The sequence below is a fragment of the Diabrotica virgifera genome, chromosome 8 (assembly GCF_917563875.1).
Source record: "Diabrotica virgifera virgifera chromosome 8, PGI_DIABVI_V3a".
NCBI lineage: Eukaryota > Metazoa > Arthropoda > Insecta > Coleoptera > Chrysomelidae > Diabrotica > Diabrotica virgifera.
In genome coordinates, this window is record NC_065450.1 from 34,757,366 (window position 1) to 34,773,870 (window position 16,505).

Here is a 16,505-nt window from a genome sequence, read left to right on the forward strand (position 1 = left end):
GTGTTGTTAAATAAAGGTCTGAAAGACAAGACAAGAGACTCTGATTCCAGTGACACTGAAGATTATGCCGAGTGTTTATACTGCCAAGACTTCTATTCAATTTCCAATGAAGGATGGGTAGCATGCTCATTGTGCTGCAGTTGGGCACATAATTCTTGTGCAGACATAGATAGTGGGAATGATGAATCAGTTTTCATCTGTGAATTATGTGTAAATTAAAAATTGTGTTAGGCGTAATATTAATAAAAGTTATTTCCCACTAATTATACTTTTTTCCGTGCTTTTCTTATGACTGTATTCATTAAAACCTATTTAAAAAATTTAATCCCGTTCTGCCCCGCATACGGGGCGGAACGGGAAAAGTGAACTACTTTTCGTATCAAGTAAAATTGTCAACTATCTTTATTTTTTCTAAAGTTTTATTCTATTTATTATCTTTAAGAATAATTGATTAATTAATTTCTGTACTTTGTTTTCTATTTCAATAAAAACTTGTTGACTAGCCAAGGCATCAGCATTAGACGTGCCATTCCGCCCCGTGTTCCCCTACCAATTTAAATAAAATACAGGAACATTTTTATAAATTTTATTAAACAAAGTACATATTATTAGTTTATCTTGTTTATATCATCTTCCATTAAATTATTAACTACAGAATTAAGATTGTTCTTAAAAATAGTATATGAAAATTTCTCTTCTAATCTATTCTTACCCTTAGTGCCCATTTCTTCCACATTTTCCGATACAATTCTAGACATAAATTCAGCCATACTATCTCCTGTGGGTTCACTAAGATAGCCTGTTACTCCATGCTCCACTGTTTCTCTAGGCCCTCCACTATCTATGGCTATGACAGGTTTTGCTACAAGCATTGCTTCCAACGGAACAATACCAAAATGTTCTTTAACTGGTGTGTATAACAAACATGTACAAGATTTTAGTAACTCCGCCTTTAAATTATCGTTAGGTGATTTGAGAAATATGACTTTATCTTCTAATTGCTTCTCTTTGGTTAAATTAACTAAATCTAGGTATGTAATTGCATTCAACGCAAATTGTGGATCATAACCTCCAGCTATAATAAGGTAAATTTTCTCCCAGTCTTCTTTAGAAACTAGATTTTTTAACTTGGCCAATGCTAGAATAGCAAATTCCAGCTTTTTAGCTGGATGGAATCTATTTAACGATAAAAACACTATTGTGTCAGCTGCTTTCTTTATTTGTGGCACTAATTCTTGTATTGGTTTAGCTTCTCTTAAGTTTTCTACTGTATTTTGGTACGAACGTGCGATTGTAGGATATAAAATTTGGATATCTTTATGTATGCTTGAAAAGGTTTTACGAAATATCGAAGCAGTATATTCACTATTAACTAAAATAACATCTGCTTTTCCTGTTGTCTTCATTTCTACCCAATCTATTGGTTTTCTGTAGAATTTTTTTAGTTCGCCTCCAGGAGTACTAGCAAGTAAATCAGGATGATGACAATAATAGATAACTTTCTCGCCAGCAATTTTTAAAAATACGTTTGCTACTGGTATTAAGTCTGTAATGTAAAGATCCGGTTTGTCCTTATTTTTAAAGAATAATAAATAAACTATAGACATATATACCATCCGGACATAAGCACACAGGGCTTGAAATCTTCCGAAAACACTTTTTGGTAACCAGTCTCCATACACTTCTACAGGATAATCTCCATTTTTTAATTCATCAAATGCATGGGTGGGATCAAAATGATTTGTGAGGAACCTTACTTCATGTCCTGAAAGAGTTAGGGCTCCAGCAAGATCCAAAACCAGTCTTTCGGCTCCTCCTATTCCAAGATCTGGATGAATAAATGCGATTTTTAACTTTTTAGGCATGACTGCTATGGAATGCTGTTGTAGATTAATTCTCTATATACATTAATTATAATTTGTAGCAATTATACAAAAACATTGTTGTGGGTAAAATGCAAATGTAAGGTTAACTTTGTACTAAACAGCTGTTCCTCTTTAGTCTTTGCTCTGTTGTTAACTGATAATGATCATGATAATGATGACATCATGATTCATACAATACACAATATACAGGATTTATAGGATTATGCGGATAATGCACAATCTCTCGACACGTTAAATTGAAATATCAATAATAATTGGGTAAAAAACAGTAAAAAATGATCAGTTTGAATGAATGTTTTGATTTTTTATGCACTCAAGTGACAAGTGACAGTCGCAGTCCGTTAAAATTTAAAATTTTGGTGAGAGCGTTTTTGACACTTTGACAGTATAAATTGTGACGAATGCTAAACTTTTTTAAATATCTGAATACTAAAGATCAGGCAACCAGATATATGTACTATATTTGTGTGACATCTAGGGAGTAATGCCCAAACTTCAAGAGAACTTATTTAGTTCCGGTCTAATTCAGTTATCGACGTATAGATGCCACGCTCAAATTATTAAATTTATTACTGTAATAACCTACCTTAATAGTCTGTAATGTAAAAGTCAACGCAAATGTGACTTTTTTGTTATTTACTAACATTTATTTTTGAAACATTTTACAGTTAACACATTTAGACAATGTTCTATTCCAGGAGTTCTCAATCTGTGGTACATGTACCACTGGTGGTACATTTCGTTAGGTGTGGTGGTACACAAAACGCAAAACCACAGCCAAAATTCAGCATATTTGTAGTTAATTAGATTATCTACCTCCATAGATACTTCAGTTAGGTGGTACCAAAAATAATTATAAGTATTTTGGTGGTACACGGCTGAAAAACATTGAAAACCACTGTTCTATTCTATTATAATAATACATATCAGTTCCTAGCAGCTATGCAATTAGTAATACAATAACTTTAGTAGCGACATCTAGACAGTGTGTCTCAAAATTTTAAAAATTAAAATTACGCTCTCGCCAAATTTTAAACTGTCAAAAACGCTCTCACCAAAATTTTGACTGTCATTTTTGTGAACAAATTATTAATTTTTATCCTGAATAATTTTAAACTCCAGAATTATAGGGCTTTTCATTCAGTCATTTGTTTCGAGCTTCTCTCATATGTCCTATATAGCCCAGTCGGGATAGCATTTGACCTTGCATTAGGAGCTGCCCCAAATTTTATTTTCCTAATCGTTAGGGAGGGTCAATATTAGTATAAATTTAAAATCTCGACTGAATTCCACCGTTGCGTTAGCCGCCATCTTGATTTTAAACGAGACCCGTTTTTGCTCAATATCTCCGCCATTTTCAATTTTTTGACAAAAAGTGTAGAAACTGAAATTGTTGAAAATGAGATTTTCTATAATTTCATTTATTATAATTTTTTTCGTGCGGTCGATATTTTCCGAGTTATGAGGGGAAAATAGTGACAGTTGTAGCATAATTATTGAATTATTGAATTATCTCGTTTATTATTAGTTTTACAACAAATATTTACCCATACAAAAGTGAAGAGAATTAAATTTTGTACAATTTTGATGCCGTTTATTTTTTTTTTTTGATAAAATCAATATTTAAGGTAGTACGTATGTGGTAAAGGTGCGAGCGTAAGACCTGATTGATTTTGTAGCAATTTAGTCCTGTCGCCAGGGGGGGTACAACGGCCTCGTTAATTCAGATGGACTTACTCAAGTTTTTTTTATGTATTTTGACCCGTAGAACACGAATTTTTTGGGTAACAGTTGATCCGGATGTCGATAAGATTGTTATAGACCAAGAACTTGAGGAATCAAAAAACAGCGATTTTTGGCAAAACAAAACAATATTTTGTATTTTTTGGGCCATTTTAAGTAAAACATATTTCTACAAGTTTTTTCGTAGGATGCACAGTTTTCGAGATAAACGCGGTTGAACTTTAAAAAAATCGAAAAATTGCAATTTTTGAACCCGAATAACTTTTGATTAAAAAATAAAATAGCAAGTCTGCTTACCGCATTTGAAAGTTTAAGTCAAATTATATCGGTTTTGATTATTTGCATTGGTAAAAATTTATTTTTTTATTGTTTAACAAAGCTATAAATACGTAGGGTTTCCCGTGCTTTTACATGCGTTTTAACGCATGTAACGTAGAAATAGTCTTGATTGCACTAGTACCTATTCTACCTACTCGTTCGATTTTAAATGAGAAATCATAGAAACATCACTCACGCACTAGTTGTTTGTAGCTTTGTTTAACAATAACACAATAAATTTTTAGCACTGCAAATAATCAAAACCGACATAATTTGACTTGAACTTTCAAAGGCGCTAAGCAGAATTGCTATTTTACTTTTTAATCAAAAGTTATTCGGGTTTAAAAATTGCAGTTTTTCGATTTTTTGAAAGTTCAACCGCGTTTATCTCGAAAACTGTGCATCCTACTAAAAAACTTGTAGAAATATTTTTTGCTTAAAATGACCCAAAAAATACAAAATATTGTTTTGTTTTGCCAAAAATCGCTGTTATTTGATTCCTCAAGTTCTTGGTCTATAACAATCTTATCGACATCCGGATCAACTGTTACCCAAAAAATTCGTGTTCTACGGGTCAAAATACATAAAAAAAACTTGGGTAAGTCCATCTGAATTAACGAGGCCGTTGTACCCCCCCTGGCGACAGGACTAATTGTTTTTGTTCAATATCTCCGCCATTTTCAACTTTTCGACAAAAAGTGTAAGAACTGAAATTGTTGCAATTACGATTTACTACAATTTTTCGAAAGAACCAGTGGCGGGTCTACAAAGAGGGGAAATGGGAAAATTCCCCCCAACAGGGACCAAAATTTAAAAAAAATTGTTGGAACATCACGATATATATTAGCTGACATAAAACTTAAAATATCGACAGACAAATTCAACCAATAAAACCCGCTAGTTAATAAAATTAAGTGAACTCAATGTATAGAATGTCTTTTTATGTCTTTTATATATTTAGTTTGGCTGCCCAAGCAGCAAGAGTTAGTCGAATATACGTCGATACTAAGTCATTTGTAGACCTTGACGTCGATCGACCTTAAAACGACATCGATTAGGTGTCGATTTGTAGACGTCTTTTCGACATCATAATATAGACGTTGATTTAACGTCGATTGTAGGGCGGTAGAATTTATCGACCAAAAATGAACGTTGAAAAGACGTTATGAAAGTAACCATCAATATTATAGTTATTTGATATAGAAATATCTATAAATCAAACTGAAAATAGACATTAGACAAACGAATGCGTAGTACTCTATAATGTACCAATACTTCGCGCGTCAATTCTAAAGTTTAGTTCAAAGTAAAAACACAGTAAAACATCAGAGGTACAGGTACAAAGCAAAACAACATTATTTTAATCGTTAGACCTATAAATTTAATATTAGTACCTATAACAATGATTTCACTCATCGATCTTCAAAAAACTTATCATTAAATAAATTCAAATTTTGCGCGAAACTTTCTCAGAGTTGTCATAACGGCGAAAAAGGTCCTGTCCACAGAATATCGAGTTCATTTTTTTAACCAATCAAATTATTATTACTTTGAAATACTATGTAGTGATTGGCTAAAAAAGGTCTTGCCGCTATCTGTGTATTTTGGATGACAATTGACGTTTTTGACAGTCAAATAGTCAAATCAAACAAAATGGCTTTGTTGGTTATGGTGGTGTAAGCCGTCTTCCGTTAGTTTACGTTTTCCTGTTTTTCTTGATCCATCGTGTTCAAGGAGTTCGCTTTTTTCCATCCATTGGCTCCTCGTTTATTAAATTAGTTTATATTTGGATTATTTCTTATTTCATCGTCTTTTGGTAGGCAAGAAGCAACTGAAATACAAACACCGACTCTGAACGAGTTTCTAAATTTTGATAATAGTCTTCAGGATACAAATGGTAAGTTCTTTTATTTATGGGAGTAATTTTGCACAACACTACCTTATTGATTTGCCAAAAATATTGTTGGTTTAAAGCACACAGTAAAAATTGACTTGAAAAAGCTTCCAATAGTGTAACAAATCATCTAATTTTTATAGTTATTACTGATACTATTAATGTAAATGGTCAAATTGTGTTTTCCCCAAACTTACAATTTTTTATGGGCATAGGTACAACCAACGATATAGGTACACAATGTTAGCATGCATTCATTATAAGTATCAATGAATAATTGCAAAAAACTAATGGAAAACCTTCTGTACTTTATTCAATGTGTTGTAAATATGTTTTGTTTCTAGGATTGAAGGTTCTACTTACAACATAGGTTCTAACATATATTAACAATTAAGGAACAGAACAGAAAAATTCTAAATATTTTGGAGAAATCAAAACCATTTAAAAATTCAGATTTACCTGATGACTTCAAAATAAAATTGCCAATAGAATCCTTACAAGACCTGGAAGAACTAGAGATATGTTTGGCAGAAGAAGAGAACTTCAACACTTTTGTAAGTTGTATACATCTTGTACCCAATTGTAGAAATTAAGAAAATTTAAATTTTTTGCTGATTTGTTTATAATAGAAAATTATTCCCTTATTAAACTTTCTTTGTATAAATTAAAAGAAATTAGTTGCACCTAAATGTAAAATAACTTTTTTTTAATTTATATTTTTTTAGAAATCAAACTGTGCCTCAATTTCAAACCTGAAAGATGTTACCCAGAAGAATAATAGGTTATTAAGATCTCTTTTGACAGATAATATTGCGAAGCATTTTAATTACTTCGGTAACAACTGGCGGCATGACAGAGTACATATCAAATAAGCGACCATTTAATTAACTGCGCTTAAACAAAGTGGTTCTAGGTGAGTCTTGTGGTTTCAATTTTTTTGTTTTTTATTAACTTGCTTCGATTGTAAACACGGCTTGTGAAGAAAATAAGGAAAGGTGTTTATACGGGGTGTTTCATTCTAAAATAGACATACTTTAACTACAGATAGGGCATGCCTAGGTGTTTTGCAGAAGGTTCATATTTAATGGGTTGTACTCCTTTAATAACTTGAGGTATAGGGCATTTTATCTATTTTGCCCAGTTTTTTCTTTCCAACTGCCTTGTATATTGTTTTTTAATCTTTTTTGGTCTTAATCTTTTTAAATTTCCAAACCCAGATTTAAAAGAAAAGTTAAGAAATTATATTTTGTGTGAATGGGTTGTAATATTATTTGCAGAGTGAAAAAACTCATTTTTAGTACAAACAGTTTTAGTCCGTATTGTGTAATTATGTTTCTGAATGAAACAACCCATATATTGTATATTTTTTGATACACTGAATTTTATTTTTATTATAGATGCGGTAAAACAAGGAACTGACTTTACAACTCATGAAGTTGAGAACGCTATTAAGCGCTGGTTAAAACATGCTCCTAACCGTAACAAGAAAAATTACTAATTTGGAATTGTTTTAATTTTAGTTTTTTATTTGATTAAACATGCAAAGGTTTTATAAAGAATCTGTAGCTGAACGCCAAATGTGTAGGAGGGTGGCTAAGGAACTTAAAAATACGATTGAAAGTCTTAATAGTAATTTAAATCAGGCTTCTTCCCTTGTTAGTAAAACAGTAGTACATAGTGATACCGTTAATATAATTTCTAGTACTGATGTCACTAGAAGTAATTTAAATCAGACTTCTTCACTTGTTAGTAAAACAGTAGTAGATAGTGATTCCGTTAATATAATTTCTAGTACTGATGTCACCAACTCTAAAGTTAGTTCTGAAAATTTAATTAATAGTAATAATATTAGTGAAATTGAAAATGACACGAGCATAGAATCTGACTTTGAAATGGATTTAGAGTTAATAAGTTGTTTAGATAATGCAAGTAACTCCAATAAATTTCAAAAAAACTCTTACGACTTACATGGTGAACTAAAGAGAGGGCAATTCGTAACAAAGTCACTCATAGTACAGTAACTGATCTTCTTCATGTGTTAGTTCCAGTTCATCCAGAATTACCTCTGAGTTCTAAGACTCTTTTGAACACACCAACTACTATTACCTTAAAAAAAGAACTAACTTCAGGCAGTTATGTTCATTTTGGATTGTAAAATTATCTTAAATTCTATATTTCTACAAATGATTCAATAATTTCAAACGATATTCTAATATCTTTTGATATTGATGGTTTACCTCTTTTTAAAAGCTCTTCAGTGCAGTTTTGGCCTATCTTGGGTTTAATTGTAAATAGCAGTATAAAAGTGAAACCATTCGCTATAGGTGTTTTTTGTGGAAATTCTAAACCTAGCCCACTGGCTGATTATTTGAATGACTTTATTAATGATCTTAAATTTTTACTGGAGAATGGTCTAACCTTTAAAGTTAAAGAATATAGGATACATGTTCATAGTTTCATTTGTGATGCTCCAGCTCGAGCCTTTATAAAATAAATCGCACAACGGTTATTCAGGGTGTGATAAATGTACTGAAGAAGGAGACTACTTTAAACATAGGATGATTTTTAATAACATTTTGGCACCAAGGAGATCGGATCAGTCATTTTTGCTAAAATCTGATCAGAATCATCATACTGGAATTTCACCTTTGGAAGTCTTAAATATAGGATTGGTTTCAAAATTTCCAATTGACTCTATACATTGTTTATACTTAGGTGTTATGAAAAAACTTCTTCTCACATGGATATGTGGTGACTTGCGTGTTCGGTTATGTGGTAGGGATGTTACAAACATATCAGAAAACTTATTTTTTTATGGAAAATTTGTTGTCTCAGAGTTCAATAGAAAACCTCGAAGTCTTTCAGAGGTAGCTCGTTTTAAAGCAACAGAATTTAGAACTCTTTTGCTTTATTTAGGAGTCCTAGTTTTAAAAAATATTGATAAGGCTATGTATGAACACTTTCTTCTATTGCATTCTTCTGTTACTATCCTGTTATCTAAAAGGCACTTAGCAAATTTTGGTTGTGATGTTCCTAGAAAATTACTGGACTGCTTTATAACCCATTCCAAAGACCTGTATGGATTAGAGTTTTTAATTTATAATGTTCATGTATTGTGTCACTTGAGTGAAGAAGCTCGGTTGTTTGGTCCATTGGACCAGATTTCTGCTTTTCCTTTTGAAAACTATTTAAATGAAATAAAAAAGTCAGTGAAATCGCCTAATAAACCATTAGAACAATTGTTTTGTCGCCTGACAGAAGCTAATACTATATCAGTAATTAATGATAGTGTCACAAAGAAATGTGAAATTCAACATTTTAATGGTCCACTGTTACATTTATCTTTTAATTCTACTAAACAGTATAATAAGCTTAAATATAATAATATTGTGTATACTGTAGAAGCACATTCCAATGTCAACTGTTATTGTCTAAACAAGGAATATTGTGTAATAAAAATTAATAACATAGTTAATGCTAAAAATGAATATTTTTTAATAGGTCAAAAGTTTACATCTTACGAATCTTTCTATAATTACCCTTTTGAATCAAAATCACTTAATATTTGCATCGGAAGTAAACTACTTCAAAATATGGAACTTTTTAATCTCGACAGTATAATTACAAAATGTATGTTATTCCCTCTTGATCCACCCAACAACAGTAAATGGTTATCATTTCCTTTATTATAAAGTAAATATTTTAGCATTATTATGGAAAAAAACAAACTTCGGCAGACTTTTACAAAAATAAATTTTACTTTTAATGGAGGAGGGTATACTTTTGAGAGGGACATTTGGCCATTTATGAAAAAAAATTAAATTCTTTCAAACATTTAGAAATGAGCAATGTAAAAGTACATTTTTATTTTTTCGAATCTAAAATAAATTAAATAAATAGTAATAAATTAAAGTCTTCTATCAGATATTGCCAAAATTGTAAAGTGGCAACATATGGTTTTTAAGGGTGCATTTAAATTTAAAATGGTGGGAAAATCAAAATTGTAAACCGTTAAATTCCTTTCATAAATTCTTAACCAAAATACTTCATAGAATACCTCGCATATTTTTCCATGTTGAATTAAAATATCATTGTCAAAAAATACTTTGATGAAATTTGATGATATTTCACTGAAGCGCAATAACTGTCTTTACAAAGTAATTTTTAAGAACGATATTTTATTGCAACATGGACTAAGTAAGATAGGTATTCTATGAAGTATTTTTGTTAAGAATTTATGAAAGGAATTTAAATGGTTTGCATTTTTCGTTTTCATCCCATTTTTAACGTAAACGCATCCTTAAATTATTGATGACTAATTGTTAAAGTTGTCATTTCCTTTGAATCACATCCCGCCATGACTATTTAAACATACTATTTTGAAAAATTAGCTTGCATATAAAAAAATTAATAATCATCTTGTGTTCTGCCGAATATTTGTTTTAAAATTTTATTTCGATAAAAAAATATTTGAAAAACAAAACAAAAATAAAAATTCCAATATTCGAATGGTCGTAAGTATTTTTTTTTTAATATAAACACAAGTTTTTAAGGATAAGTATAAAATTTGCAAGATGTTGATGTATAAAATGTAACATCTTTATTTAAAAATAGTCAAAAAATTTAAAAATAAAAATATTCTCGATTATGTTCAAATTTTTAATGAATTAAATTTTTTGACTATTTAAAAAAGTATGTTTTACACATCAATATTTTGCAAATTTTATGAAAAAGATTATTATTAAAAAGCTATATTTATTAAAAAAAAATACTTATTTATGACCATTCAAATATTATTTTTAAATAGCCATGGGGATGCGATTCAAGATTTTCAAAAAGATACATTATGATACATCACTAGATTTGAAATTTTGTGAAGAACAAAATTGTCACAAAAAAATTATCTCATTTCGGGTTAAACCGGAAGTAATAATTGAAGCACCGCCAAAAGCTGAATATTTATGTGATTTCAAAATAATCGGTTTATTAACAAAAAAGTTATTCACTGTTACCTGATCTCGTCACCAGGTATATCTTAGCCACCCTACCTGCCATTTGCTTTACAAAGTTTCTTGTATTTTATATCCATATGTCATTTTACAAAGTTTTTTGTATTTTATATAATAAAAGTTTTGACAGAGTTTTTGATTTCTTTACTATTTGACACAGGTTACGTTTGTTAGAGCAGCAGTTGCTAATCGGAAGACACATGCCCTGTTTATTTTTTAACTTGAAAATGCTAAAAATGAAGTGCATGTACATCCAATTGACGACTGAAAGCTGCCATTCGAAGAAACTATACCTGCGATAAATAACTTCCAACGTCTATTGTACGTCTATATAACGTTATCAGTGAGGTATATCTCGTCGTCGATTAAACGTCATAAGTCGACGTCGTTTCAACTATGACATTGTGCCGTCGAATTCACGTTGAACCGACCGTTGTTTCGACGTATTTGGACGTCGAGTAGTGACATACATTCGACGTCTCTTCGACTGACTCTTGCTGCTTGGGTGATGTTTCATTGGAAGTTTCAAAAATTGTATAAAATATAATTCTCTTTATTTTTTTTATGTACAATTATGTCGTAAAGTTAATAATAAATGAGACAATTCAATAATTATGCTTCCCCTCCGCTTCCATTATTTTCCCCCTTAACTCAGAGAATATTGATCGTATAAAAAACTTGTGCCAAAGAAATTGTAGGAAATTGCATTTCCAACAATTTTATTTCCCTGCATTTATGTCGAAAAGTTGAAAATGGCGGAGATATTAAGCAACAACAGTTCTCATTTAAAATCAATACGGCGGCTAATACAACCGCGGAATTCAGTCGAGATTTTAAATTTACACTACTATTGATCTCTCCTAAAGGATATAATTATAAAATTTGGGGCAGCTCGAATACAAAATTCAATTCAATAATTATGCTCCCCCCACCACTTTTTACTATTTTCCCATGTAACTCGGAAAATATCAACCGCATGAAAAAAATTGTTAAAAAGAAATTGTAGGAAATTATATTTTGAACAATTTTAGTTGAAAATGGCGTAGATATTGAACAAAAACAATTGCTATAAAATCAATCCGGTCTTACGCTCGCGCCATTACCGCATACGTACTACCTTAAATATCAATTTTAGCAAAAAACTGAAAGAGATCAAAATTGTGTAGAATTTAATTTTTTTCATTTTTGTACAGGTACATATTTGTTGTAAAACTAATAATAAACGAGATAATTCAATAATTCAATAATTATGCTTCAACTGTCACTATTTTCCCCTCATAACTCGGAAAATATCGACCGCACGAAAAAAATTATAATAAATGATATTATAGAAAATCGTATTTTCAACAATTTCAGTTTCTACACTTTTTGTCAAAAAATTGAAAATGGCGGAGATATTGAGCAAAAACGGTTCTCGTTTAAAATCAAGATGGCGGCTAACACAACGGTGGAATTCAGTCGAGATTTTAAATTTATACTAATATTGACCCTCCCTAAAGATTAGAAAAAAATTTGGGGCAGCTCCTAATGCAAGGTTAGGCCTGTTATTCGTCTAACCCGACTGGACTAATAATCCGTATATATATAGACAGACAACGACAGAAGCTCGAAACAAATGACAATCGATGAAAAGCCATATTTGTCAGATATGATATTTTTCATTCTATGTGATCACAAGGATCTGTAAATAGTTTTTGCATTTGGCTATAAATATGTTTTATTTGGTAGATTGATTCACTGAGCTTGAGAACATTTTCACAGTCATTATCGGAAATACAAAAATTCCTTTGTGTTCCTTATTTCATTAAAGCTATTTTCAAGTACCCCCGTTTTACGGTATATGGATAATTTAATTCAACTATGTACCCTGAATTCATGGTACATTGTTGAATTAAATTATCCATATACCGTAAAACGGGAGTACTTAAAAATAGCTTTAATGAAACTCAGACACAATAGGTTTTTATTTCATTTTGCTATTTCAAGTAGCCTCTACAAAGGGGCTATTTGAAAATACCCTATCCTATCGAGGGGCTACTTGAAAATTACCAATTAATATTTTTTTTGCAAAAATGGTGAAGCCAAAATACTTTTTTCACAAGGAAAAATTATCTATAGACCATTTCGACCATCACAATAATTTTTACTTTCAAAAATACCTTTAACTTATTTGGCGCCAGAACGAAGTTTCAAAAAAGCTTTATCAAGTAGCCCCGTTTTACGGTACCTAGTTTAAGTCACTGATATGAGATATATTATGAGCTATTACCTCCGATTTCGGTGAACCTCCATCGATTTTCATGAAAATTAGTAAAGGCGAAATTACACGGTTCAGCCGAATTGAATTCACTTTGGTTGTATGGAGCAGAAGTGAACTATTTCATATTTACAGTAGTGTATCTGCAAAGTGAACTACTCAACACATATATTCTTCAAATGATGTTCCCAAGTAGCACAATAAAAACATTTTAGTTTTATTTAAGGTTTATAAAGGTTTTATTATGATAAATAAGAAGATAATGGTTTTAAAGTTACCTTGTAGATATACTGCCAAAACTTTAAAACTGTTAAGCATTTGTCACTAGTTAAGAGTATCAAATAAGACTAATTAATCTTAATAGATAATTTATCTTATTGTAGTTTTAAAATGGTTTATTCTCAGTTCACTTTCAAACCAGTTTTATGAAGAATTTCCGTCTCTTTGGTTTTATTAGATTCTAGTTTGTTACCTTTTAGTTTTATTGCAGTTTTAAAGATTCTCCTAATATGACAAATAAAACCTATTAATAAAACTACTTGATCTCAAGACCATTATGTCAGTAAAACATATGTCTTAAAACTATTTTTTTAGTTTTCTTTAAAGTTGCTTTCTTAAAAGCAATTAGTAGGCTATATTAAAATCAAACGTTCTTAACTTAATCAATTTGGTTATCGTAAAGACTAAACTATGCTTCTTGTTAGAAACAATAAAACTAAACTCAGGCTTAAAATATAAACAGACTGGTCATTTTAAAAGAAAAATACAACACACACAGCACTACGACGCCTCGATTTTAGGTTCGATTCACATTAAAACCGAGTGGCATTATTGACAGCAGCATTAAAACTAAACGGTTTTAATTCCAAGACAACCTTGCTTTTATGTAGGATATATGCTTTTGGAAAGATATAAAATAAAACCATTTGATCTTAACAATTCCCTGTCGATAGATCAAATAGTTTTATTTGGATTTCGGCCATATTGCTTTCTAGGGATGCTGAAAGCCATGATAGATTACAATATAAGGCTTACATAAAAATTATAAATAAGCCTCTTAAAGACATAAATTCGATTTATTTTAACATTAAAATTGCAGACAAAATTATTTTTAAAAATGAATAACCATTTTCAATTTCGTTGCAAAACGAAAATACAGCCGAACCATATTCTAGTCCAATCAGAGAGTGCTGCAAGCACCTCTACCGGTTTCGAAACTTATTAGTCTCTCATCAGGACGCACATATGCTGCTCTCCCTGATCCAACCAAAACAAACCCCAGCGTGCAGTCCCGGATTGCAACGAACTAAATGGCATAGATGCCCTAGCGGCAACTGCTACCAAAAAGTCAAGTTTTCACTCTAATGGCATATAAAACAACATAATGCTATTCTACATCCCACCAGAATGAAAACAATGGGAACCTTCTCTGGTTACACCTCCGAGGCTAGCAGTTGCCGCTAGGGCATCTATGCCATTTCGTTCGTTGCAATCCGGGACTGCACGCTGGGGTTTATTTTGGTTGGATCAGGGAGAGCAGCATATGTGCGTCCTGATGAGAGACTAATAAGTTTCGAAACCGGTAGAGGTGCTTGCAGCACTCTCTGATTGGACTAGAATATGGTTCGGCTGTATTTTCGTTTTGCAACGAAATTGAAAATGGTTATTCATTTTTGATTTTCATTTACTCTGTGTGGAGTATGAAGGGAACCATTCTCGTTGGAACTTTACCGCGCTGAGCAGATGGGACGTGAATTGTAAATTGTAGAATTCCCTCATCTTCCTTAGTCTCAGCATCCGTATGGCTTGCAAATTGTAGAAGCCTCGGAGGTGTAACCAGAAAAGGTTCCCATTGTTTTCATTCTGGTGGGATGTAGAATAGCATTATGTTGTTTTATATGCCATTAGAGTGAAAACTTAGACTTTTTGGTAGCAGTTGCCGCTAGGGCATCTATGCCATTTCGTTCGTTGCAATCCGGGACTGCACGCTGGGGTTTGTTTTGGTTGGATCAGGGAGAGCAGCATATGTGCCTCCTGATGAGAGACTAATAAGTTTCGAAACCGGTAGAGGTGCCTGCAGCACTCTCTGATTGGACTAGAACATGGTTCGGCTGTGTTTTCGTTTTGCAACGAAATTGAAAATGGTTATTCATTTTTGATTTTCATTTACTCTGTGTGGAGTATGAAGGGGACCATTCTCATTGGAACTTTACCGCGCTGAGCAGATGGGACGTGAATTGTAAATTGTAGAATTCCCTCATCTTCCTTAGTCTCAGCATCCGTATGGCTTGCAAATTGTAGAAGCCTCGGAGGTGTAACCAGAGAAGGTTCCCATTGTTTTCATTCTGGTGGGATGTAGAATGGCATTGTGTTGTTTTATATGCCATTAGAGTGAAAACTTAGACTTTTTAAAATTATTTTTCTTTCCAATTAATATTTTTCGGATTGAAATTTTTTTATTGAAGTTATACTTCTTTAGACACGAGGGTGAATTATTACATTCCCTGGCGCATGCGCACACCGACAGTATGGTATTAGTCGCTACATATTTTAAGTTATGTAGCGCAGATAAACTCTGCGTGAAAATAATATATTATTAGTGTTTTTAGTAAATATATTTATTATAATTTTTATATCTGTTTTTTCAATGGAAAATTTTCAGTAGTAATTGCACAAGAGCTCTAAAATTATCGAATTTTTCCGAGTGACACTTTGACAGTTTTAATTTCACGACCCGAAGGGGAGTGGAATTATGTCAAAGTGTCACGAGGGCAACAATTCGATAATCATTTTAGAGATCGAGTGCAATTTGCTGCGATTATTTCATGAATAAAACTGTTCAAAACGCAGGGCTCGAGTGGCTATTGCCAATGACAACAAATTTGAGTAAAAATGAAGCATTATTTTCTTATTTATTCTTACTGTCGTGTGATATTCTTAAGATTATTTTTTAATACGTATATTGTGGATATTTTCTTAAATGTGACAGTTGTCAAAACTAGGAAACTGGTTGCCATTAAACAGAAACAATCTACTTAAAAAAATTCTATCGGTAATTTTCTACAGTAGATAATTCTCAGTATAATTTTATTCTGATTGTACAGAATTAAACACGTGATCAAATATCTTACTATACGATTGGAAGTTAAAATAATCAAAAAATATAATCACTTTAATTTTTATTTCTGTAGCTTTCTATTGGTCAGAATCTCCTATGAATGAAATAATCATAAAAATCTCTGGATGTTAAGCGAAATCAGTGGTGAAAACCTTCAGTGATTGTCCTAATATAATATCTTCTGCCGTTCTACCGTCTTCTATACTATTTTTTTAAAAGAGACCAATCTCACCTCATGGTTTCACATACAATAGAAGACATTTTGAAATAATACTAATAA

General features: G+C 31.6%; 2 protein-coding genes across 2 annotated transcripts; one reads left to right on the top strand and one right to left on the bottom strand.

The window, feature by feature from the left end:
- Positions 1 to 572: 572 nt before the first annotated feature.
- On the bottom strand, positions 573 to 2,215 carry LOC114341477 (alpha-1,3/1,6-mannosyltransferase ALG2). The gene has a single exon (XM_028292279.2). The coding sequence runs from the start codon at positions 1,863 to 1,865 to the stop codon at positions 609 to 611; it is 1,257 nt and encodes a 418-aa protein (XP_028148080.1). The 5' UTR covers positions 1,866 to 2,215; the 3' UTR covers positions 573 to 608.
- A 3,376-nt stretch (positions 2,216 to 5,591) lies between these two features.
- On the top strand, positions 5,592 to 10,982 carry LOC126890463 (uncharacterized). Its single transcript, XM_050659425.1, has 4 exons — positions 5,592 to 5,844; positions 6,186 to 6,395; positions 6,567 to 6,754; positions 7,239 to 10,982. Exon 4 carries the CDS (start codon positions 8,400 to 8,402, stop codon positions 9,531 to 9,533), a length of 1,134 nt encoding a protein of 377 aa, XP_050515382.1. The 5' UTR covers positions 5,592 to 5,844; positions 6,186 to 6,395; positions 6,567 to 6,754; positions 7,239 to 8,399; the 3' UTR covers positions 9,534 to 10,982.
- Positions 10,983 to 16,505: the final 5,523 nt, after the last annotated feature.